The 26,073-nt window shown below is 42.1% G+C and overlaps 1 protein-coding gene across 2 annotated transcripts in view; it reads right to left on the bottom strand.

Moving 5' to 3' along the window:
* The window catches only part of LOC147902662 (WD repeat-containing protein DWA2-like), a 100,958-nt gene extending 75,520 nt beyond the window's left edge, over positions 1-25,438 (bottom strand). For both annotated transcript variants that reach the window (XM_087373217.1, XM_087373218.1), the window contains exons 1-4: positions 25,354-25,438; positions 22,636-22,719; positions 19,081-19,213; positions 6,869-6,974 (exon numbers count right to left, since the gene is read on the bottom strand). In XM_087373217.1, coding sequence (XP_087229343.1) covers positions 6,869-6,974; positions 19,081-19,213; positions 22,636-22,719; positions 25,354-25,404 — 374 coding nt within the window. In that variant the 5' untranslated portion in view covers positions 25,405-25,438. The remainder of the gene's footprint in view (positions 1-6,868; positions 6,975-19,080; positions 19,214-22,635; positions 22,720-25,353) is intronic.
* Positions 25,439-26,073: the final 635 nt, after the last annotated feature.

Below are 26,073 nucleotides of genomic sequence, written 5' to 3'. Positions count from 1 at the left end.
CTGTGGTTCTCCTCCCCATTATACTCTTCTTATCCTTTCTCCTGGACCTCCTGTGAATACTTCTTTTGGGACTGATTTTTTTGGCTTTTACTGCCCTTTTACATGTATTTCATTTTCAAGTTCCCTTTTTTACAAAGTCATGGCAGAGTATTCATATGAAAAAACGTTTCAAAAGGAGTGCTCGGCTCCCTGCAAGAAACAAAAGCAGGTTGAGGGTCAGCATGACCCGATACATGAGACTCTTGAGGCTCAACTGGTATATGATATAATGCATGAAGGATTTGCAGATACTAGAAAAGAGTGGAAAGACTCGGTTCCTTCAGTTGGCCTCATGGTTGAGGTCGATGAAATTGTGGATCCGGTCAGAGAATATGCCAAGAATGCAGTCATTTTATTTTTTCCAGGCCGAATGCCACCTGCTGCAGAAATAGGCAACTGGCTGACACGCACATTGACTGGCTCTTTTGTTCGTAAAGTACACTATGCGGCCAGAGGCTTTTTTGAGGTTATCATGGTGGATGAGATCCACAGACAAATGCTTTTGGAACACTCACCTCTTTTTTTTGGGCAGCGAATGGTGCATGTCTTGCCATGGTCTCTCACAAGGGACTATCAGGCTTTAATCCGACACAGATGCCCGGTTTGGGTTGAAGTTGTTGATTTCCCCCAATGTATGGCCTCGCTTTTGCCTAAAATTGCAGCATCTTTAGGTAAAGTGGTTTACCCACCACGGCCAAATGGCAACTCAAACAGATTTTGCATTCCCTGGGATACTGATAATCCCACACCAGACTCTTATTCAGTCACGGTGAATAATGTGAACATGGGAAGTGCTTTTTATAAACTCAAATGGGGTTTATTTGCAGGGGCCTATTTTGAATGCAAAAAGTTTGGACACATGGCTTCACAGTGTCCAATGAATCCACATAAAATGCCTCGTGCCACTTTGTCAGTTTCTATGCCCACTAAAGATGTTCCTACTCCAGTGGTCAACAAAAATAAAAGCAGTAGACAGCCTGCTGGGAGTCAGGATAAAGGCAAAGCTCCAGTGGCTCCCAATGGGAATCTCACATCACATTCACCTCCTGTCATTCAATCCTCGACCAAAGGACAGCAACCTTCAACTGATGGTTGGCAGAGTCCAAGAAAAGTTATTTCTGCTAGAAGAATTCCACCCCCCCGCACTTGGACTGGTGCCTCTTCTAGCGGGAATACCCCAGAGATAAACACAGGAATTGGGATTACATGGGCCGCAGTAACAGCCAGCAGAACACTCTTCCCTGAAGAAGAGGTTGCTGCTTTGCTGTCTACTTCTCAGGCGGCTACTTCTTCTCAGGTGCGAGGTCTCGACCCTGAGATAGAAATGCAAGGCTGACCTCATAAATTTTGCTGCTGTACATAGTTGTTACATTACTATAAATACCTGTATATATGACTGCTCACATCAAATGTTTTACACTCAATGTCCAGGGCATGTGTGACAGTAGGAAATGGAAATCTGTGTGGCTGTACATCAACAGATTTCAGCCTGACATAGTGGCATTACAAGAACACAACCAACATATGTATGCAGGCAAGACAGGACACTACTGTGTGGATATGATATTTTTTATGCTGGGGAGCACTCTTTCTCAGGAGTTGTCCTTCTGATCAAACATGAGCTTCAACCAGCCATTGCATTAAATGACAACAAAGGGAGATGGCTTGTTCTCCAATGCCTTATTAGAGGAGAGGTGTTTGAATCTGCTTCAGTTTATGCACCTCAGTCCTCCAGAGGAAGAACTGCAATTTGGGATGCCATGCGACAATATCCGTGGAGATATCATGCCTACATATGTGGTGATTTCAATAATGCTCCACAACAGGGAGACAACACCTCCAGACATGATCATATGTTATCTCCTGAAAGGCATGCATGGTCTCAACTACTTCTACATCTGGATCTGGTTGACCTTTGGAAGGAATTGCAGCCTTTGTCACCGGGCTACACTTTTCAACATAATGCTCTTTCAGCCTATCAGGCACGTCTGGATCGATGGTATAGTGTTGCTCCCCAACAAAATGGGGAGTTCACATGCAAAATGTGGATTGACTATGCCTTTGTGCATTCAGACCATGCACCACTATGGTTACGGTTATCTTTTCATAACATGCCAGATGATAGATTGCCACACAGGAGACATCTCATCATCAACAATAGTTATCTGCAACATGCTGATTTCAAGGCAATGGTTACTGAAGCAGCTCATTGTCTTTCCTCTAGCAGCCATCTCAATGTTGATGATGCCTGGGATACTTTTATTTCTAAAATGCAAGTGGTGATTAGAGTTTATGGCAAGTCTTACCTGAAGACTCTGAGGGAAACCATTGCTCAAGCCAAATCTACTTGTCAAGACCTCACTGAACTCAATCATCACCGTTCTTTGTCCTTGCATGAGCAAACAACACTATGCCAGGCCAGACATTGTCTTAAACTAAATGATCAAAGGAAACTGGCAAAATGGGAGACTAAAGCAAGACAAAGAGCCTTTACAGATAAAGGTTGCTCTTCCAAAGAATTTTTCAAAAGTTTACATCAAAGGAGAATCAAAACAGAAATTTGCAGAGTGCTTATGCCCGATGGATCATGGACTACCTCACGGTCACAGCTTGCTTCCTTTTGTGTGCATCATTTCTCTCAGCAATTTGGCTCTGCAGCTCCTCTCTCGCAACAGATTTTGCATGCACGAAATTTACTGTTGCAACATGTTTCTCCTATCATTTCCCCTCCTAAAGCTTTGGAATTGGAGGAACCTTTTACTGAGAGGGAACTGTCAGATGCGATCAAATCATGTGGCAGATGGAAATCCCCTGGATGGGATGGTTTAACAGTAGAGCTTTTTCTAGCCTACTGGCCTATTTTGAAGCATTCATTGCTATATATGGTGAATGCTGCGTGGCAAAATCAGAAAATGCCGGACACATGAAGAGAGGTCTTGTTAAGCTCCTTCCCAAAAAACAAATTTGTGAGTCTTTGGCAGATTGGAGACCTATCACTCTTATGCCCGTAATTTACAAAGTCACCACCAAAATGATTGTCGATCGGCTAAAGGGGATTTTACATGATGGGTTGCATCCTGCTTAATATGGCTTCGTCCCGCGCAGGCACATCACCGATAACATTGCTAATGCCTACATTGGAATTGAATATGCTAAATATACACAGCAGGATGCTTTGTTCCTGCAAATTGATATTGCCAAAGCCTTTGATACTGTTCAGTGGGATTTTATTTCATCGACTATGCAAGCATTGGGTTTTGGCACAAAAATGCAGCAGCTCATCACTTGGCTATATCAAGATAGTGAAGCTGCCTGTATACTCTCAGGAGATATTTCCCCATCCTGGACTCTTGCTTGCTCTGTCAGGCAAGGATGTCCCCTGAGTGCTTTACTTTTTGCTATAGCCACCCATCCACTGCTTCAATATTTGGATCACCTTTTGGACACTGATCAGTTGCACGGTTTGGAGATTCTTGGTAGTCGCAACATGATTGCTCAGGCATATGCTGATGATTCATTCTTTACTCCAAAAAATACTCGGGCTGATTTATGCATGCTCTTACTACATATGGTTTGGCTGCTAGCCTTCGGGTAAATTTTCAGAAATCAAAATTGCTGCCATTACATGCACAGGAATGGCACAACCTTCTGTGGCCTGAGGAAATTGTCCCCGCTTCTCATTTTATTTGACATCTTGGTTATCCTCTAGGCTGGGGACTCACCCGCTCACAACAAACTGATTGGGTGCTAGCAAAGTTAAGGGCAAAACTTGAATATTGGAAGCTTGCAACTTGGCCATTACATGTTCGCCTGCGAATCACACAATCCATTTTGATAGCATACATACAATTTTATCTGCCTCTCACCATGTTCACTAAGGCAGATCTGGTTTCATTTATGTCAGCTATCATGGAAATTTTCTGGCGTTCAAAACATGGCAAGAAAAGTCTCAGATTACTCTCTATGCATCGTCTCTGTTCTCCCAAGATGCACGGAGGTCTGAACATTCTTGATATTCAAATGCATTTACTTGCTCACAGAGGGAAAATGATGATACAGTTTCTGCAAGGAGATCAGCCTTGGGCTTTCATGATCCGCTCTCTCTTATTACATCTTCATACATCTGCCTTTGGGCATTGGCAGCTTATTCAGTGGTATTTTTATTTGGCTCTATCTAAGGCAAGATCAGAGGATGCCCTTTTGTCTCTCGTCTGCTTCTTGATTGGAAACATATTCTATCCCATTTGGAATGGCATGGCAGGGACTCTCTCTCGGGCAACTCTTTGAGGATAGAGAATATTTTTTGGTCTAAAGTTTTCCACCCCCCTTTGGCCATACAAGAACCCCGACGTTCTTATTTTCTCTCCTTCAAAGGCATTTCATCTGTGGCGGATGTACTTCAGGATGATAACACAATCTTATCTTTTTCTATGGCTACTCGCAAATATGGCTTGGGAGCTCATTATCGCCCTTTATGGCATCGAATTTCAGCAATGCTCCAACCGTACTTGCCGGTACCCCATTTGGAACTTCAGAATCGCCTTGAGGATTGGATCTTACGCTCTCCTTCCTTATATGCCCGTCCTCTGAAGCTCTCACATATCACAGTATCATCACTGTATAAAGTGTTATTACCTCAGCCTTGGATTTCCCACAAAGCAAATACTGTTTGGCATATAGATCGCTCAATGAAGTGGTGGAGAAAAAGACTGCGTCTCCTTTGGCATTACAAAGTCCCTCTACGACAACAACTTTTCCTATGGCGAGTTCTTCTTGGCATTTTTCCATCCGGACAGTTACTCGCACACAGACATATTGCTTCAGCTGTTTGTCACCGATGTCAGCACTCTACTGAATCAGTGTTTCATATCTTTTGGTCCTGTCCAAACACTTCTGATCTCATTGCTCTCATCAGACAGAGGCTTTGACAACGATTTCCTACTGTTACTTTTGGCAGATTTTTCTAGTTGTTTGGCTTTCATCCAAAGAGACAGGGATTTGATTTATTTTTTGTATGGGTGCGCTATTGGACACTATGGACTTTATGGATGGACAGAAATCATAGAGTCTTTGGTGATCCACTATTTTCATCTTTTCTTTTTTTCAAACGATCTCTGCAACAATCATTTTATGATTGTCTTCAGACTCGTTTGATTGATCAGGATGTATATACAGCTTATACTGAGATCTTCAGTTGAGTAGTAGTTACTTCGTTTTTTGAAGTAACTATGAATGTAATTATTCTACAGCAATAAAAGATTTCTTCCCACAAAAAAATAACTAATGCCTGACATGGCTTTGTGTTATCGTCCCAAAGATGGTGTCACTTGGCCTCGAGTACATACACCTCCATAGTCTCCATTAGGTCATGAGACTCTTGATCCTGATCCACATTGCATAGTTGGACATGTCAAGCTCATCTTCTCCACAATGCGGACCGAAGTCAATAAGAAATCTCCAATCAACACACACAACTTAAAAGTGGACATAATCAACACCCTGAACTTGGTGTATCCACCTTTAATTCTAAATCAATAACCTGAACTTGGTGTATCCAGATTCCATAATCAACACCTTGAACTTGGTGTATCTCTGTTCATGCTGATCTAAACTTTGTTGCGTCTTTTCTATCCTGAAGCAGCAGACACTTTTGGTGAAGTAACATGGGATTATCGCCTATCTTTTACAGAAGGCTAGGTGGGACATGGCTTCAAAGACTGTTGGATTCCAAGGAAAATCTCTCTAAGCCCAGATAACTTCAAGAAGGAGCCTCTAGAGGTCAAATAAGGTGCCAGTGTTGGAAAGGTCACCTCCCCATCTGTAAGCCCAAAATGAGGAGAGCGTGGGGGAGGGAGACCTCGGGCAGGGTAGGCCCAGAAAAGAGAGGAGAAGTGGCTTCCACATGGACAGCAGCAAGGCTGCCATGTGGGCAGCACGTAAAGAGATCCACCCAAAGCCTCAGAGGCTGCATCAAGGGAGCAGATGGGTGGGCAGGAAAGATGGCGGGGCAATGTGCCACCTTGGATCTGGCCTGGCAGGAAGCAACTGAGGAGCAGCAAGAAGGTGCAGGATTGAAGCTGGAAAGGGAGCCCTGGTAGATGGCACAATTGGGCAGACCATGGCCTGGCAGAAGGCAGATGTGCAGGGCACACAAGAGTCCAGCTGGTGCAGCAAAGGTAGGGGCTGCAGCCCTTACATACATAAAGGGGCATGGGGGGTCGATTGAGGGCCAGACTGAATTGGCCAGAGGGAGCCTCCAAGTCGGTCAGTTTGGAGCCCCTTTGGGGCCTATAAAAGGAGCCCCTTGGGGAGGCATTTCGCATCCAGCAGGCCAGCACACAAGGGAGCAGAAGGACCAGCACCAGCCTTACCTTTGGGCCTACATCCAGGAGGCAAATCAAGGGCAAGAGTTGCTGGAGACTGAGCTCATCTGGGGCAGGAACCTAGGCTATCTTCTAGGGCAGCAAGGTGCTGAGGTCTTACCATTGAAGTGAAACCAGCTATCCACACAGGCATACCAACATCCCTCATCAGCCTCTGCTACAAATTGCATGTCAAGGAAAATGCACTTCAGGGGATCTTGCATTGACTGGTCTAGCAACAAAGTCGATCTTGAAAAGCAATAATGTCCATATGCAAGGGCCACACTGTAAATTCACATTGTAAATGCTGCAAGCACTATGCTATGTGGGATTTGCGGCTTATAGTGGATAAGACATGAGAGAGAGATGTACCCAACATGTACCCTCAATAGCCTAAAAGCATCATAGATAACATGAGCTAAATTCTATAATCAACCATGTACATTAAGGGGTTGGCGAAATTGTACCATTTAATCTTCCTTGCATGACCATCCAAAGAGGCCAATTTTTGCAATTGACTTGAATTTTTTGGGTGCTCTGGCATCCTCCATAGTGTTGCTCCATATTCCCCTCCTACAATAAAGATTAGTATGAGATATTTACAGTAGACTTTTAAGTTCTACATATTTTTTAGACAATAATTCATCTTTATTACAATGGACAATCATCACTTTATAAAAGGAAGAGCAATAACATACACCTTAATCAAGAAGCAGCATAATATTTTTTTAAACGTATCACTCCATATTGCAAACCTCTCATTAACAAACTCACAGTCCCACCTTTCAAAGATAATAAACTAACTTAGGAGTCTCACATGTGAGGGCATTACATTTCATGATGCAAATCATAGAGACAAAAAATTTCAGTTTTGGAACTCACATTTAGATAAAGTAATGGCAAGAGGGTAAGTTCACTCAATGCCAAGCAAGGAGATACAGTTATGACTGCGAAGAAACAGGCTCCATACAGCCAATAAAGGGAAGCAAAAGCAAGTGTTCACGAGAACAGGAGGCAGTCTACAAGTGCTATCGGACACGAGCTTTGCTTTGTACCTTGCAGCATGGATTCACTTGTTGGAATCGTGTGAGTTCGAGAGCCCACAGAGATACTATTCGACAAATAGCCGCTTTCAAAGCTTGGAAACCGAATTGAGATAAGTCTTGTGTTTGTGTGTATTTCCTTTCATAGTGATTTCTTCTTTGCACCATGCATATACTTAACTATGTCTGGAAGGCGTATTCCATCAGAGATAGGTTATCCTGAAGATCTACATCATGATGAGGATGTGGAAAACGATCACCATCGGTCAAGAAGAAGTCCAACACTGATGACATTTACTGAGGAAGAATGGCGAGAACACTATCAGCATGAGAAGCAACAACGTCAAGAGATTGAAGATGCTCTACGCCAAGTGACGACAACTTGGAAGCCACCTATGTCGATTGAGGACGAGGAACCTATGCATGCATCAAATTCATTGGATGCATGGAAACATCATGCACGGGACCTTGAGCAGGAACTTGAGTACATGTGCAACATGCGCGACACGCATAAAGTCAACGAAGAACGCGCAAATCGAGTGTTAAAAGAGATGACTGAAGTCACAAAGAAGCGTATGAAGGACAGAGATGATGAAAAAAGTGAAAGCAGCAAATCATCAACACCAGTGATAGTGAGTGTGGAGGAAGCAAGACGAGACATCAAAGGAAGAAGGAGCGACATGTGAAGACTTTACTACAACGACATCATGACACTACTCCTTCACATGAGTCCAGCGATGAAGACAACGTGGGGAAGGCCATCTTGAAAGCACTCAAGCTTCATGATAAGAAGAAGTTTGGTAAGATTAATCGCAAAACTTTTCCTTTTCCAAAATATGATGGTTAAAGAGATGGACAAACTTTACTTGCGTGGATTAGTTCTTTCAATCAATACTTTTTGGGAGAACGGTACGAAGAGATCGAGAAGGTAAAACTTGCTGCGAGTCACATGACAAGCAATGCACAATTATGGTGGAGTGTGGTTGCCGAAAGCACTCATGTTCCAAAGACATGGGAAGCATTCAAAGATAAAATCAAGAAGCGCTTCCTACTTACACAGTTTGAAGAGGATACTCACAGGCAATGGCGAAGATTGAGGCAGTTGGATAATGAGAGTGTGGACGCATACACCGAGAAATATCTTTCCTCTCTACTTCAATTGCAAACTATTGAGAAAGTGTCCTGAAAGGAGCAATGTCATACCTTTGTTAAGGGTTTACGTCCTACTATTCGTGCTGATGTACATATGCTTCAACCATCTACAGCTTCTGAGCTATGGATTTGGCATTAGAGTCAGAAAGAAAGCAGGGAAGAAGCTTTGCTACTCGCACCCCTCGAACAAAGAAGCATACTTCATACTTCAAGCAGGAGGGTGTAAGTGGTAAAGTTGGTAGATATGATGGTAAGTATAATTGGAAACCTGCTAAGTCACGTATTAATCGAAGAACCAAAGAACTTATCACCTGTTATGAATGCAAAGAGAAGGGACACTACTCTTATGAATGTCCAAAGAATCCACTTGCTACACACAAGACAGGTACCCAAGCAAAGAATGCTACCAACAACAACAGAGGCAATGGAGGAAGAACCAATGGACATACCAACGGTAATAGTCAACGCAACAACTCCGCACGAATCAACTACATTAATGATGGATCCCATGATAAATCTTTCAAGCAAGAGGGCGAGGATGAGGACAACGACACTAAAGATGCCGACTACACCCCTTCAGGTAAGTGTTATTCAAGTGAAAGTGCATCTTATTTTCGTACTTCTTTGTTACATATGACTGCACTATTGCACGAAAAAGAACATAGTGTCTTATTTGATGATGGAAGCACCCATGATTTCATTTCGCAACGTTTACTTGAAAAGTTAGGGCTTGCAACCATCAAAACAAAATATAAAATCAAATCAGCTTTTCAAGGATCGAATTATAATTGTTTGCAAATGGTTGAGGATCTTGAGGTAACTTTAGGGCCATTAGTTGAGAGCCGTGATTTCTTAGTCGCTCCTTCGCGTAAGCAAGATCTCATTCTAGGGATGCCCTTGCACGTCGATCATAATGCCAAACCTGATTATCTTGAATGCACCATTACTCTGACACAAGGCACTAAGACTATGACTCTAGAATGCGATAAGAATCTTCCCTCTTGGCCTATATTGTCACATACCCAAGCTAAAAGAGCTTTGCGCAAACGTGAGAAGACATATCTGGTCATGGTCAATAAGATTGAGGCTAGTCCTAAGACTAAGAGAACTAAGCAAGAGCCTTTGGATCCTTTTCTAGCTACCTATGACGACTGCTTTATCAGAGACTTACCCCCTGGCCTACCTCAATCTAGACCTGAGGATCATAAGACTGACCTTATTCCAAGTAGCGCACCACCATGTAAATCACCATATAGACACAATTCTACTAAGCAGCAAGAGATTCAAACCCAAATAGAAGATCTTTTGGCTAGAGGCCTAATTCGACCTAGTAGCTCACCATTTGAGGCACCCGTTCTCCTTGTCAAGAAGAAAAATGGAACTTTCCGAATGTGCATCGATTATCGTACCTTAAATAAAATCACAGTGAAAAATTGATACCCCATTCCGAGAGTTGATGATCTACTCGACAAGTTGAAAGGATCCACATCTTTAGCAAGATCGATCTTAGGTCAGGATATCATCAAGTGAGAGTGATCGAGTCCGATATTTTCAAGACTGCTTTTAGAACCCAAACTGGTCACTATGAATTTCTTGTTATGCCTTTTGGATTGACCAATGCACCTGCCACATTTAGTCGGATGATGAATCGTATCTTCCTACCCTATTAAGACTTTGTGGTAGTTTTCTTTGATGATATCATGATTTATAGCAAGAGTCGAGAGGAACATGAGAAACACTTGAATCTTGTTTTCTCTCTCTTACGTGAGAACCAACTGTATGCCAACCCTAAGAAAAGTTCTTTTTTCCAACCTGAAATTGAATATCTTGCACACATTGTTTCAGCTGAAGGCATTCAAGTAGATCCCAAGAAGGTAGAAGTCACAGCCTAAAGATATCCATGAGTTACGATTCTTTCTAGGTCTGTGTAGTTTCTATCGCAGATTTGTTAGAAAATTTTGCACACAAGGCACATTCATTGACCGAACTACTACGTAAGACTCGTGCTTTCTCTTGGAGTGAGCAGCACACTTTAGCTTTTCAACGACTTAGGGTGCAATGACGCACACACCAGTTTTGACCATGCCGGACTTTACGAGACCCTTCTTTGTCATGGTTACTGATGCTAGTAGATAGGGTTTTGGGGCTATGCTCATGTAAGATAACCATCCAATTGCATTCGAGTCACGTAAATTAAAGCCAGCAGAGCTAAACTATTCCAAGTATGATAAAGAATTAGTCGCTGTGATGCATGCCCTTAAACTCTAGAAACACTATCTTATGGGTTCCAAGTTACTCATTAAACTGATCACCAGAGTCTTAGACGTCTCCTTACTCAGTCGGCGACCTCGAATCGGCACATTAACCGATGATCCAATATCAACCAGGCAAAGACAATGTAGTTGCCGATGCACTGAGCCGTCGACCTAGCATAAATAATATCTCAGTCATCGAGGGAGACCCTTTCAAGCCTATGAAGGCGGACTATCCTACTTATCGAGACTTTTCAAAAATTTGGCATAAGATTAAGCAAGCTAATAGCACCCCTATGGCCTCGTATTCCATTCATAATGACTATCTATTCTACGAAAAGCGCTTGTGTGTCACTGCACCATTTCGACGCTTGGTACTAGAAGAGGTACATCACCCACCCTACATGGGACATAGAGGCATCGATGCTATGTATTAGACTGTTATTCAAGATTTTTTCTAGCCTAAGCTTAAAGTTGATGTCGAAACTTTTGTTGCACAATGTCTTATTTGTCAAAAAGTCAAGAGCTACAAGGGCAAATATCAAGGTTTACTTATGTCTTTAACAATTCCTGATGGCCCATGGGAGCAGATTTCTATGGACTTCATTACTAGATTTCCTACAACTAGCTCAGGTTTTGATAAGATTTGGACTATCATTGATAGATTTAGCAAGCAAGCTTACTTTATTCCTTGTAAGAAGACCTTGACCGCAGTTCAGGCTGCTCATTTGTTCATCAAGCACATCTTTATACACCATGGCCTTCCAAAAGTAATCGTGTCAGACCGGGATAGTAAATTTTGTAGTAACTTCTGGACCGCACTCTTTAACAATCTTGGTATGAAGTTAGATTTTTCCATTGCTTTTCATCCCGATTCTAATGGCCAAACCAAGGTCACACAAAATACTATTTATGACATGTTACATGCTTACGTGTCTACTCAGCGAGGCAAATGGGACAAATTTATACACATATTACAATTTGCCTACAACAACACTAAGCACTCTGCTACAAGCAAATCTCCATTCCAAATTATCTATGGAAAGACCATTCCTACTCTATTGACCCGCCTTAAGCACCAAGTAGAGGCTGCTGATGGATTTACTGAAGATTTCTCTAGCATTTTGACTACTGTCAAAAAGAATATCGAGCATGCTCAAGCTGTGTATACTGCACGTGCAAACAAGGGTAGAAAGAAAGTTGTATCTGCTGAAGGTGACCTAATCATGTTACGTATTGAGAAGCGTAGACTTAAGAGTATTGAGACACACCCTGTAGTTAAGTTTGCCCCTAAATCCTATGGTCCCTTTAAAGTTTTGGAGCACATTAATGACAATGCCTATCGGCTCGATTTACCACCCGATTGGAAAATTCATAATTCTTTTCATGTGCACCTCCTGAAACCTTTCCATGGAAACCCACCAATTCGACCGATTTTAAACGATGCACCATTGCTTCAAGGAGAGACCCAGCTCTTAGAGCCAGACCAGATCATTGATCAACAAATACATCTGCGGGAGACCATGTTGCATCTTGTCTAGACTTGTCCTACTGCTCATGATTCTCTTCCCAGATTAGCAAGCCTTTCTTCATGCCGATTTTCCTAGAATTTCTTTTGACAGGCACGTCTGGTTGTTTGGTACATATGCCTCCAGACCGGACTATGATCGGTTCTTTTACCAGTGTCGCTATTAGGGTCTATGGTTGTTATATCATGCCCATATCGACCATAGAGCCCATAGCTTTCTTTGGTTGTACGCGCACTCCTCGATGGATGTTTATACTCTTTCATTCTTCTTTGCATCAGTCTCTCCAAGATGCCCACTTTCTTGGAGATCTTCCTTTGGTCCAACTGGAAGTGTTTTCTCACTGTTTCTAGTTCTTCCATAGAAGTTGCTCTCTTGTGGGCCAGCTATGAATGTACATTCCTTTTATTACGAAATATTTGCTTTTCACAAAAATGTGTGCGCGTGCGTGCATGCCTGCGTGTGCGTGCGTGTGTGTGTGCGCCCGCGCGCACACACATGCCCAAGGAGATCTTCCTCCGGCCCAATTATAAGTTTTTTCACACTGTTTTTAGTTCGGAGTGAGAGTTGGTCCTCTTTGATGCAGCTTTGAATGTACATTACCTTGGTTTTTCTTTTCATCTTCTTCCAGCTTATGAGTAGTAGCTGTCTTACTTTGGGACAGCTATGAATGTACATTCTTCTTAACGAAAGATTCTTTTACACACAAAAATGTGTGTGTGTGCGCGCGCGTGTGCGTGAGTGTGTGTGTGTGTGAGTGTGAGTGTGTGAGTAGCGGTGAGAGAGAGCGGTGAGAGCTCGTTGCCCGTTAGCGTCCGGTGCCCTCCAGCCATCGTACGGCAGTTTCCGTACAGATCCCAGCGCCGCTTCAGCTGCTCCATACAGGCGTGCTTTTGCTGCTGCTCTTCCGCACATTTCGTACAGCCCCCTTGGTGTGTGTGTATAGTCCACGGCATCTTTATGCGATTTCAGCCAGGTGTACGTGTTTTGGTATTTCGTCCTTGCCAAGTACCCTCCGCAGATTCGTCCGTACATTGTACGGTCGCCGTACGGTGTCCGTACGACCGTACGATTACGTGCCTGCCCTGTATTTCCGTACAGTTAGCCTCCCCCCGTGCAGCCTGTGCATACTTCAACACAGCTCGTCGTAGTCCGTACAGCCCAGCACCTCTTGTCGTATAAGCTTTTGGGGTTTCTTTGCTTCGTTGTCTTCCCAAACAGCCCTGTTTTTTTTCACCAAAATCTTACCTTTCCCTCGTCTTTTCTCCTCACTAGCTATACTCTCCTCCCCCTCCCTTGTGGGCTTCCTGTGGATACTCCTGTGGCTTTCACTACCCCTTTACACGTATTTCATTCCCAAGCTCCCCTTTATACAAAGTTATGGCAGAATACTCATATGAAAAAACGTTTCAAAAGGAGCGCTCGGCTCCCTGCAAGAAGCAAAAGCAGGTTGAGGGTCAGCATGACCCGGTGCATGACACTCTTGAGGCTCAACTAGTCTATGATGTCATGCATGAAGGATTTGCAGATACGAGAAAAGAATGGAAAGACTCGGTTCCCTCAGTTGGCATCATGGTTGAGGTTGATGAAATTGTGGATCCAGTCAGAAAATATGCTAACAATGCAGTCATATTATTTTTTCCAGGCCGGATGCCACCTGCTGCAGAGATAGGCAACTGGCTGACACGCACATTGGCTGGCTCTTTTGTTCGTAAAGTACATTATGCAGCCAGGGGCTTTTTTGAGGTTATCATGGTGGATGAGATCCACAGACAAATGCTTTTGGAACACTCGCCTCTCTTTTTTGGGCAGCAAATGGTGCATGTATTGCCATGGTCTCCCACACGAGACTTTCAGGCTTTAATCCGACACAGATGCCCGGTTTGGGTTGAAGTTGTTGACTTCCAATGTATGGCCTCACTTTTGCCTAAAATTGCAGCATCTTTAGGTAAAGTGGTCTGCCCACCACGGCCAAATGGCAACTCAAACAGATTTTGCATTCTTTGGGATACTGATAATCCCACACCGGACTCTTATTCGGTCACGGTGAATAATGTGAACATGGGCAGTGCTTTTTATAAACTCAAATGGGGTTTATTTGCAGGGGCCTGTTTTGAATGCAAAAAGATTGGACACATGGCTTCACAGTGTCCACTGAACCCACATAAAATGCCTCATGTCACCTTGCCAGTCCACATGCCCACTAAAGATGCTCCTACTCCAGTTGCCAACAAAAACAAAAGCAGTAGACAGCATTCTAGGAGTCAGGATAAAGGCAAAGATTCAGTAGCTACCAATGCGAATCTCACTTCACATTCACCTCCTGCTACTCAATCCTTGTCCAAAGGAAAGCAACCTTCAACTGATGGCTGGCAGAGCCCAAGAAAGGTTATTTCTGCTCGAAGAATTCCACCCCCTCGCACTTGGAATGGTGCCTCTTCTAGCGGAAACACCCCAGAGATCAATACAGGAATTGGGATTACATGGGCTGCAGTAACAGCCAGCAGAACACTCTTCCCTGAAGAAGAGGTTGCTTCTTTGCTGTCTACTTCTCAGGCGACTACTTCTCAGGGGCGAGGCCTCGACCCTGAGATAGAAATGCAAGGCTGACCTCATGCATTTTGCTGCTGTACATAGTTGTTACATTACTATAAATATCTGTATATATGACTGCTCACATCACCTGTTTTACACTCAATGTCCAGGGCATGTGTGACAGTAGGAAATGGAAATCTGTGTGGTTGTACATCAACAGATTTCAACCTGACATAGTGGCATTACAAGAGCACAACCAACATATTTATGCAGGCAAGACAGGACACTACTGTGGGTATGACATTTTCTATGCTGGGGAGCACTCTTTCTCAGGGGTTGTCCTTCTGATCAAACATGAGCTTCAACCAGTCATTGCATTAAATGACAACAAAGGTAGATGGCTTGTTCTCCAATGCATTATTAGAGGAGAGGTGTTTGAATTTGCTTCAGTTTATGCACCTCAGTCATCTCGAGACAGAACTGTAATTTGGCATTCTATGCAACAATACCCGTGGAGATCTCATGCCTACATATGTGGGGATTTCAATAATGCTCCACAACAGGGAGACAACACTTCCAGCCACGATCATATGTTATCTCCTGAAAGGCATGCCTGGTCTCAACTACTCTTGCATTTGGATCTAGTTGACCTTTGGAAGGAATTGCAGCCTTTGTCACCGGGCTACACTTTTCAACATAATGCTCTTTCCGCCTATAAGGCACAATTGGATTGCTGGTATAGTGTTGCTCCCCAACAAAATGGGGATTTCGCATGCAAAATGTGGATTGACTATGCCTTTGTGCATTCAGACCATGCACCACTATGGCTGCGGTTATCTTTTCATAAGATGCCAGATGATAGATTGCCACAAAGGCGACATTTAATCATCAACAACAGTTATTTGCAACATGCTGAATTTAAGGCAATGGTCACTGAAGCAGCTCATTGTCTCTCATCAAGCAGCCATCTTCATGCTGATGATGCCTGGGCTTCTTTTATTTCTAAAATGCAAATGGTGATTAGAGTTTATGGCAAGTCTTACATGAAGACTCTGAGGGAAACCATTGCTCAGGCCAAGTCTACTTGTCAAGACCTCACTGAACTCAGTCATCATCGTTTGCTGTCCATGCATGAGCAAACCACATTATGTCAGGCAAGACTTTGTCTTAAACTAAATGATCACAGGAAACTGGCAAAATGGGCAAGACAAAGAGCCTTCACAGATAAAGGTTGCTCTTCCAAAGAATTTTTCAAGAGTTTGCATCAGAGGAGAATCAAAACAGAAATTTGCAGAGTGCTTATGCCTGATGGATCATGGACTACTTCACGGTCACAGCTTGCCTTTGTTTGTGTGCATCACTTCTCTCAGCAATTTGGCTCTGCAGCTCCTCCCTCGCAACAGGTTTTGCTTGCACGAAATTTACTGTTGAAAAATGTTTCTCCAATCATTTCCCCTACTCAAGCTTTGGAATTGGAGGAACCCTTTACTGAGAGGGAACTGTCAGATGCCATCAAATCATGTGGCAGATGGAAATCCCCTGGATGGGATGGTTTGACAGTCGAGTTTTTTCTAGCATACTGGCCTATTTTGAAGCATCCATTGCTATCTATGGTGAATAATGCATGGCGACATCAGAAAATGCCAAACACATGGAAGAGAGGTCTTGTTAAACTCCTTCCTAAAAAACAAATTTGTGAGTCTTTGGCAGACTGGAGACCTATCACTCTTATGCCTGTAATATACAAAGTCACTGCCAAAATGATTGTTGCTCGGCTAAAGGGGTTTTTACATGATGGATTGCATCCTGCGCAATATGGCTTTGTCCCGCGTAGGCATATCACCGATAACATTGCTAATGCCTACATTGGAATTGAATATGCCAAATACACACAGCGGGATGTTCTGTTATTGCAAGTTGATATTGCCAAAGCTTTTGATACAGTTCAGTGGGATTTCATTTCATCGACTATGCAGGCTTTGGGTTTTGGCACAAAAATGCAGCAACTCATCAATTGGCTATATCAAGATAGTGAAGCTGCCTGCATACTTTCAGGAGATATTTCTCCATCCTGGACTCTTGCTTGCTCTGTCAGACAAGGATGCCCACTGAGTGCTTTACTTTTTGCCATAGCCACTCATCCACTGCTTCAATATCTGGATCACCTCTTGGACACGGACCAGCTGCACGGTTTGGAGATCCATGGCAGTCGCAGCATGATTGCTCAAGCATATGCCGATGATTCTTTCTTTACTCCAAAAAATACTCGGGCTGATCTGTCCATGATTATGCATGCTCTTTCTACATATGGATTGGCTGCTGGCTTTCGGGTAAATTTTCAAAAATCAAAATTGTTGCCTTTACATCCACAGGACTAGCACAACCTTTTGTGGCCTGGGGAAATTGTTCCTGCTTCTCAATTCATTCGACATCTTGGTTATCCTTTAGGATGGGGACTCACCCGTTCACAACAAACTGATTGGGTGCTAGTAAAGTTGAGGGCAAAACTTGAATATTGGAAGCTTGCAACTTGGCCATTACATGTTCGTCTGCGAATTACACAATCCATTTTCATAGCATACATACAATTTTATATGCCTCTCACTATGTTTACTAAGGCAGATTTGGTTTCATTTATGTCAGCTATCATGGAAATTTTCTGGCGTTCAAAACATGGCAAGAAAAGTCTCAGATTACTCTCCATGCATCGTCTCTGTTCTCCAAAGATGCACGGGGGTCTGAACATTCTCAATATTCAAATGCATTTACTTGCTCACAGGGGGACAATGATGATGTAATTTCTACAAGGAGATCAGCCTTGGGCTTTTATGATTCGCTCTCTCTTATTACATCTTCATACATCTGCTTTTGGGAATTGGCAGCCTACTCAGTGGGAACTTTTATTTGGCTCTATCCAAGGCAAGACCAGAGGATGCCCTTTTGTTTCTTCTCTGCTTCTTGATTGGAAACACATTTTATCCCACTTGGAATGGAAAGGCAGGGACTTTCTCTTGGGCAACTCTTTGAGGGTAGAGAATCTCTTTTGGTCTAAAGTATTCCACCCACCTTTGGCCATACAAGAACCTCGACGTTCTTATTTTCTCTCCTTCAAAGGCATTTCATCTGTGGCGGATGTACTTCACGATGATGGCACAATTCTATCTTTTTCTTTGGCTGCTCGCAAATATGGCTTGGGAGCTCATTATCGTCCTTTATGGCATAAAATTTCAGCAATGCTCCAACCGTACTTGCCGGTACCTCATTTAGAAATACAGCATCGGCTTGAGGATTGGATTTTACGCTCTCCTTCCTCATATGTCCGTCCTTTGAAGCTTTCACATATCACAGTGTCATCATTGTATAGAGTGTTATTACCTCCACCTTGGATTTCCAACAGAGCAAATATTGTTTGGCATATGGATCGTCCAATGAAGTGGTGGAGAAAAAGGTTGCGTCTCCTTTGGCATTACAAAGTCCCTCTTCGACAACAGCTTTTTCTATGGCGAGTTCTCCTTGGCATTTTTCCATCTGGACAGTTACTCGCACACAGACATATTGCTTCAGCTGTTTGTCACAGATGCTCGCACTCTACTGAATCAGTGCTCCACATCTTTTGGTCCTGTCCAAATACTTCTGATTTCATTGCTCTCATCAGACAGAGGCTTCGACAGCGATTTCCTACTGTTACTTTTGGCAGATTTTTCTGGTTGTTTGGATTTCATCCCCAGAGACAGGGTTTTGATTTATTTTTTATATGGGTGCGATATTGGACCCTATGGACTTTATGGATGGATAGAAATCATAGAGTCTTTGGTGATCCACTATTTTCATCCTTTCTTTTTTTCAAACGATCTCTGCAACAATCATTCTACGATTGTTTTCAGACTCGTTTGATTGATCAGGATGTGTATACAGCCTATACTGAGATCTTTTCTTGAGTAGTAGCTACTTCGTTTTTTGAAGCAGCTATGAAAGTAATTATTATATAGAAATAAAAGCTTTCTTCTCACAAAAAAAAAGTGTGTGCGCGTGTGCGTGTGTGTAATTGCCATCCAAACCTGAATATGAAATTTAAAGAATGCTCCTTGAAAGAGTAAAGGGTGCCCTACTATCATCCATACCTTGAATGAGAGATTTAAATACTCTGAACATGCACATTCAAAAAACATACCTGAGGCATGAACAGTTGAAAAAATCAGCGGATCAAATGGACAGCATGCAAGATCCCAAATCTCATGCTGGTGTGGGTAAAGACCTTCACATGTCAGGTCCCCATTATTTGCTGAATATTGAATCAAGTGTACCTAACCAATAACACAAATAAACCAGGATAGAAGAGTCTTTCAATGATAATCAAATGGGGAATAATAACTACTGTAAACACCTTCAGACAGACTGCCTCACTGCATTTAAGCTTTCGCAAGCATGCACACAAGTACATGAATAGATGTGTAGAAAAAATCTTAGAAGCTTAAGAGACATTCATAGATAAGGAGATTCACCAACAAAGGAGATATTACTGAAGCCAAATTTGCAGAGACCGTTCGAGGTTCAAGCAAATGCCAGTAGAGGATGTATTGGAGCAAATCTTCACAAGATGATCATGCAGTTGCGTATGGGAGTGGGAGATTGAAGGATGCAGAATTTAGCTATCATGTGTATGAGAAAGAGTGCTTGTTGTGATCATGGAAGCATTATCTCCTAGGAGATGATTTTCTTGTTCAGACTAACCATCAAAGTGTTCGTTACTTCCTTATATGGCCTCTTCTAAGGAAAAGCATATGTGTTGGGTGAATTTTCATGATATGCATAATTTTGAGCATACACCTGCTACCATGAAGGATGCATATAAGGATGATCCAGACTTCTCGCACATATGACTATATAAAGTTGAGTTGAGAGATGTGGACAAAAGAATAAATATTTTACTTGATGGATGCCTTTGGAATCAGAATCGCCTTCATGTTATCAAGAACTTGAGGAAGAAGGCAATTGAGGAATGCCATAATCCACCTTTGCAAATCATATTAATGTCTCCTACTTTGATGCAGCCAAAGAGATATGTCTGTTGGCTGCAAATTTGGAAAGATGTTTATCAATTCTTTATGTCTTTTCCAACTTGCCAATTGGGAAAGTATGATAGATCGAGAACCGGCAATTCCTAGCAATGAGTCGTCCATGTAACACACATATCTCACCTGAATGGATTTGGGGTCCTTGTACGAGAAGATTCCGCAAGGGTTATTACAGCCTTTAGCCAACACCTTGGGAGCATATTGCGATGGACTTTGTCACCAGCTTCTGAATCTCTCCCAACGTCATGATATGAATTGGATGGTTATTGACAACTTTAGTAACCATGCACACTTCATCCCTTGCAAGAAGACTTTAAAAGCCACTGAAGCTGCATCATGAAAGCCACGGAAGTTGCATCACTATTCATTAAGCATATTTTGGTTTATTAGGGGGTCCGAAAAACCATTGTTTCATATGAAACAATAAGTTCCGTGGTAGCTTTTGCAAGTTTTGTTTCATAATTTGGGAACGAAGTTTCATCCTCTTGTCACCCAAAGATTGATAGGTAGAGTGAAACAGCTAATAAGGTGGTGTTGTAGCTATTGTAGAGTTATGTCCATAATCATCCACCGGTTACAAGCTCTTCTAAAGATGCCGCACATGAAAATGTAGCAACTAACTACACAAAACGCAATAAACCCATACATAGCACAAGTTAAAAGGAAGTGAAGAGGTGTGAGATATGAGCCACCTTTTCAACTTCTCAACAAGGTTAGGTCACAGCTCCCATGTGGCAATAACACAATGTGACTAACACACATGCATAGATGCAAAACTAACATCTAATTGGTTGCCCTTATGATGCCATGTGGCACCCATCCCCTCCATCCAAAATGCATGCAAAACTAACATCTAATTGGTTGCCCTTATGATGCCATGTGACACCCATCCCCTCCATCCAAAATGCAGGGGTAGCCACCTTATATGGCCCCCTTAAAATCACAAATCATGTCATACGCAGCCTAATTTAGAACCTACTGTTCTTTTTAGCTTTTTAATAATCATAACACCAAATCACCAAAAGGGTGAATTAATGAACTAAATCCATAGTTCATCACTCACTTTTCCAACACTCCACCTTGATGAACAATAGACTAGGCTTCACACCCTTTGGAAAAGTGGTTTGGTTAGGATATATGCCACCTCATTCTCCGTTGGACGATATACCAACTCTATTTTGTTGCTCACAGTATAAAGTAATGTTGCACATCAGTGTGCTTGGTTAAGCATGAAATACAGGACTTTAGCCGGCTTAATAGATCTCTAGCTACTATCGACAATATAAAGGAGTTGGAATACAACAAATATACCTCATCCTGTGTTGGACAATATACCAACTCTATTTCATTGCTTACCATATAAAGTAATGTTGCACCTCAATGTGCTTGGTTTGCGTATGAAATACAGGATCTTTGCCAACTGAATAGAGCTCTAGCTATCAACAAATAAAGTAGTTGGAATACAACAAATATCATTCAAGATTCTTCTTGACCAGATTGCCTCACAAGTTGCTTTTGAGGCTGCTATATATTCAGCTTCCGTTTGATGATAGAGCAATAGTGCAATGTTTCTTGCTCCTCCATGACACCAACCATGATCCAATATTGAAGCAAGATCCAGAAGTAGATCTTTTATCATCTCGGCATCCAACCCAAACACTAGTTTTAAATTATTGCTTCTCTTATACTCAATTCCATATGTTAGTGTTCGCTTCACATATTTAAAAATCCTCTTAGCTATCTTCCAATGGATTTCTTTCACATCAATCATTATTTGGGACATTGCGCTGATAGGGAAAGCTATGATAGTGGTCAAATATATGAGACTTCCTAAAGGTGCATGTATGATGTTCCATCTACTCCAAGAGTATCCTAATTCTTCGGTAATTTTTCACCTGGATGTATTGGTGTATTTGTCGGTTTGCAATCCTCCATTATAAATCTTGTGAGCATTTCATAGAAAACTTGGTTTGGGATATGAATTCTTCTCATTGTCTCTCCAAACTTCAATATCCAAACGATTTGCATGTATCCAAGGTCTTTCATATCAAAGGCTTTATTCAAGTCATCTTTAGCCTGACGCATTCGTTCCCGTTGTTTAAAGTGATGCCTATATGATCAACATATAATACGACCAAAACTATATTTCCTTACCATTATGCTTTGTATAGAGATTATGAACTTTTGTTGAATCCATTTTCTTAAAATGTACTTCTATTTTTAAATACCAAGCACGACTTTAATCCACACAAAACCTTCTATTTTAACTTCAAATCTATGTGGCTAGTCCACATAAAGTTCCTCTTCAAATCACCATTAAGAAAAGAGGTTTTAGCATTCATCTGATACACAAAGAGTTCTACATCCTTCATTAAAAGATCCATTATCAGCTATACGGATGAGAATTATGAAAGGTATAATTTTCTAAATATTAAAAAAGATAGCCCACAACTAATGCCACAATGTATCCTAAATACCAACAAAACCCACATTTCAAGCCTCAGCATTCTTTTTCCAAAATGTAAAAATGTCCTAAAGAGAAAAGAAAAACAGTTTCGACAATTTATCATCTTTCTTTCTATTTCTTATGTAAACACAAGGATATAATGCATTGGAGGAAAACTAACATGAACAGAATTTACCGGTGTTACCTCATTCTCTTCTCTCAAACTTAGAGTGCCCACCAGGAAGGATGTATGTTGCAAATCTGCTGTCAAAGCTGCTATGCACCTTGCCTATGGACAAATAAATCACTCAAAATTATGAAGTGAGATCAACAATATAATTTCTAAAAGTTTTCTTTCCCTTTTTCCTTTGTAATATTGTAAATGATCACTTTCCTATGCAATTAAGATCTGCTAAAACTGAAGAAACAATTAAATTTTCCTTTTCTCTAATTTTAAAACATGTTAATTAGTTTTCAAACTTACAATCACTAAAAGAACCAGATTTTCTGAGCCTATGGAGAAGTGAGGGAAAAACAAGTACACATTCTCTTTGATCCGGACAGCTCTCACAATTATGTGAATAACAAACTTGTGTAGAAGTTGAGGCTGACCACGACACCTATAAGGTACAGCTTCCACCTGAGAAGCAGTTTTTGGGATCGCAAGGTAGAGAACCTCCCAATCAAGATTCAGGCCTACGATGATGTTTTGACGTGCTATGTTACGCACTAAAATCAAGTAGACTTGCTCCTGGGGATAGACTAGTTTAAAACCCACACTGTCCAGATTTGTTGGGAAGATCGTACTGTTTCTTTTTCGCATAGAGGTACCCGAGTATGTATTCAGTGTGTGATGATGTTCATCCCTCCTAGGGACTTTTCTACCTGTGATACAACTACAAAACAACTTCTTATGATGTGTTCCACTGTGTCTTGAGTCCGCTTTCTTCATTTGTTGTTTTTGTGCATGACAAGAATGAATTAAGTGTGTTTGATTGAACAAACGAAATTAAAGAAGTTGTTAACTGAATTTAATGATGTATTTTCAGCCCAATTGCCGAAAGGTTTACCTCCAGAAAGGGCAATAGACCATTGCAGACTTGATCCCTGGTGCTCAGCCTATAAGTATTCCGCCTTATCGGATGGCCAGTTAGAGGAGGATGAGTTGACTAGACAGCTTCAGGATTACCTGAAGATGGGTTATATACACCTAAGTAAATCATCCTGGGGTGCCCCTATCTTGTTGAGAAAGAAGAACGATAATACATGGAGAGTATGTGTTGATTATAAACCATTGAATGAAGTGACAATGAAGATTAAGTATCTTCTCCCTAGGTCTAATGACTTAATTGACAGATTGGCAGGAGCGAAGTATTTCACTAAGATTGATTTGCGTATTGGTTATCACTAGATTCGCATGTGAACATATAGAAAGGACAACCTTTCGAACTCGTGTTACCTTCTGGTTTGACCAATGCTCCCGCAACCTTCTAACAAATGATGGAAGACTTGTTCTGAGATTATTTAGGCAAGTTTGTCGTTGTGTCCTTAGATGATATCTTGGTTTACAGCAAGACATTATCTTCGAATTGGCTTAGTTTTACTAAAACAGAATCAGTTGTATGATGAGTAAATGTGACTTTTTTAGGAAGGAGATCATTTACTTTGAAGTCTTGCTGGACTCAACTCTAGAATGTCACCTCTACTTAGTCTTCACTAGTAAACAAGCATGGATCCGATACAGATTGAGAAATGGTTATCACAAGAATAGCTCATAAAACTTGACGACAGATCTCTTCCTTTGCATTGTGCTGCCAAAGACAGGCAGAATACAAGAGCATCAAACTGGACGACAGATCTCTTCCTTTGCATTGTGCTGCGCCAAAGACAGGCAGAATACAAGAGCAGACAAGTGTATGTGCTCCTCAACTGAAGCTCTCCAGACTAGAGGTTAGTAACCACCCAACTCTCAGTGTGAAATCAGGAGTGGATGAAGACGAGAGGGGGTTGCACCCCCTTTTATAGTGGGGAGGGAAGCCCCCACTCTGGCCAACCATGGGGTGACCTGGAGCCAACCTAGGTTGGTTTGCACGTGGAATCCCTGTTTTACCAACCAGGTTGACCAAGACGAGCCGACTAGAGGCCAACTTATAGCTTAGCAAAGGCCGTCTGGGAGTCGAGTAAATTCCAGCCATAAAAATGGCTAGCACATGGCATTTCAGACAACTGTTGAAGATGTGATCACTGCAATGGCCCTCAGTGTGCTAATACGGTTGATCCCTGCCCTTTTAGCACATGATATTCATTGGCAGTATGATTTTTCCAAACAATGGGAACAAGACACATTCTCCTGACTGATACCACAAAGGCTGTACGCTTAGGCTCTGCAGAAAATAGCTTGTCATTGTTACAATCTGCGGTGAAGCTAATTGTTCGCTCCCTCAACCTAAGGGGGATGACATATTTCATCACCTCCTCCATGAGTTGCTCGCTTCGAAATAAACGCAAAAAATCACGGGGCTGCAGTTGGTGACAAAGGTCGCCTGCCATAATTTCGGCGGCCTACTATAATTTCAGTCTCTCCGTGTAGGCTCCCCATTTTGCAGATACAACAATGCATCTTATAATTTTTATTCTGCTCCGACGTTGAAAGAGAAAGGCCAATGCAGACAGCTTGCATTTGTTTGTTTTTCTCACGAGTTAGATAGGCATTGTTCGCACATGGACACGTTCAGATTGCATCCCTCTGCATCCCAGGGACGTTGAAATTGCATCCAAGTCTAGATCTTGATGATCAATTTACTATTGAACCACCTTACAGCCAGAAAAGTGCATATCAGAGATTTACATGATCCCATTGAAGCTCAAGGCAACCAGGAAGTGTGGTGCTACAGAGAGAGAAGAAAAGAGGAGCGCTGAAAACCTGGTATTTGACACCATAAGCACTACCACCATGCGCGCTACCCTGCATCATTCCCTCCCGCGAGAAGCTCGATCTGAACTCTGAAAACAGCTGCAGCAGAATACGAAAGAAGTTGCAAATGTGGACACAAATATATACGTGATGGTTGTTGACGTGGCTAGACAATGGCTCAATGACGTGGCAACCTCACACAGGGTGACGTGGATATTCATGTCAAAATTGCCTCTCGAGTCGATCATCATTGTGGACATGACCCTCTCTCCGACATTAGAAAGTCCACTAGTAGCAATCAAAACATCGCATGGGTATTCATGTGTAAACAGCATGCAAAGCGTGCCTCTCCGGTCGATCATTGTCGTTGACATGAAGAGGTAACAACAAAACGTCCAATAGCATCCAATCGAAAATATTGTCCGTGGTCCACCATCCTGCTCATGATGCCTTTGCAAATGGCACAACACACTTGAGCAAGTGTCAAACTAGTCTATCATAGCCACAAAGGCTAAAGATCCTCATCAAAGAAAGACCAACTACCCATGCCATACCTTAGGTATAAACATTGATCAAATGGTCAATGTGAATTGCATTCAAATGATGAAACTTAGGTACAAGGAACATGATAAGATTGTTCTTGAAGAGGAGAGGCTCTCAGGAAAGGCTCAAAGTATTTACTTCTTTGAAATGCCATTAGGATCTGTCATGGGGTGTATTATATGAGAT

Source organism: Dipteris shenzhenensis, chromosome 4 (assembly GCF_047967505.1).
Source record: "Dipteris shenzhenensis isolate YYH24624 ecotype China chromosome 4, Dip_SZ_1.0, whole genome shotgun sequence".
NCBI lineage: Eukaryota > Viridiplantae > Streptophyta > Polypodiopsida > Gleicheniales > Dipteridaceae > Dipteris > Dipteris shenzhenensis.
Note: the sequence above shows the minus strand (reverse complement) of the source record. Positions and strands in the feature narration are given on the sequence as shown.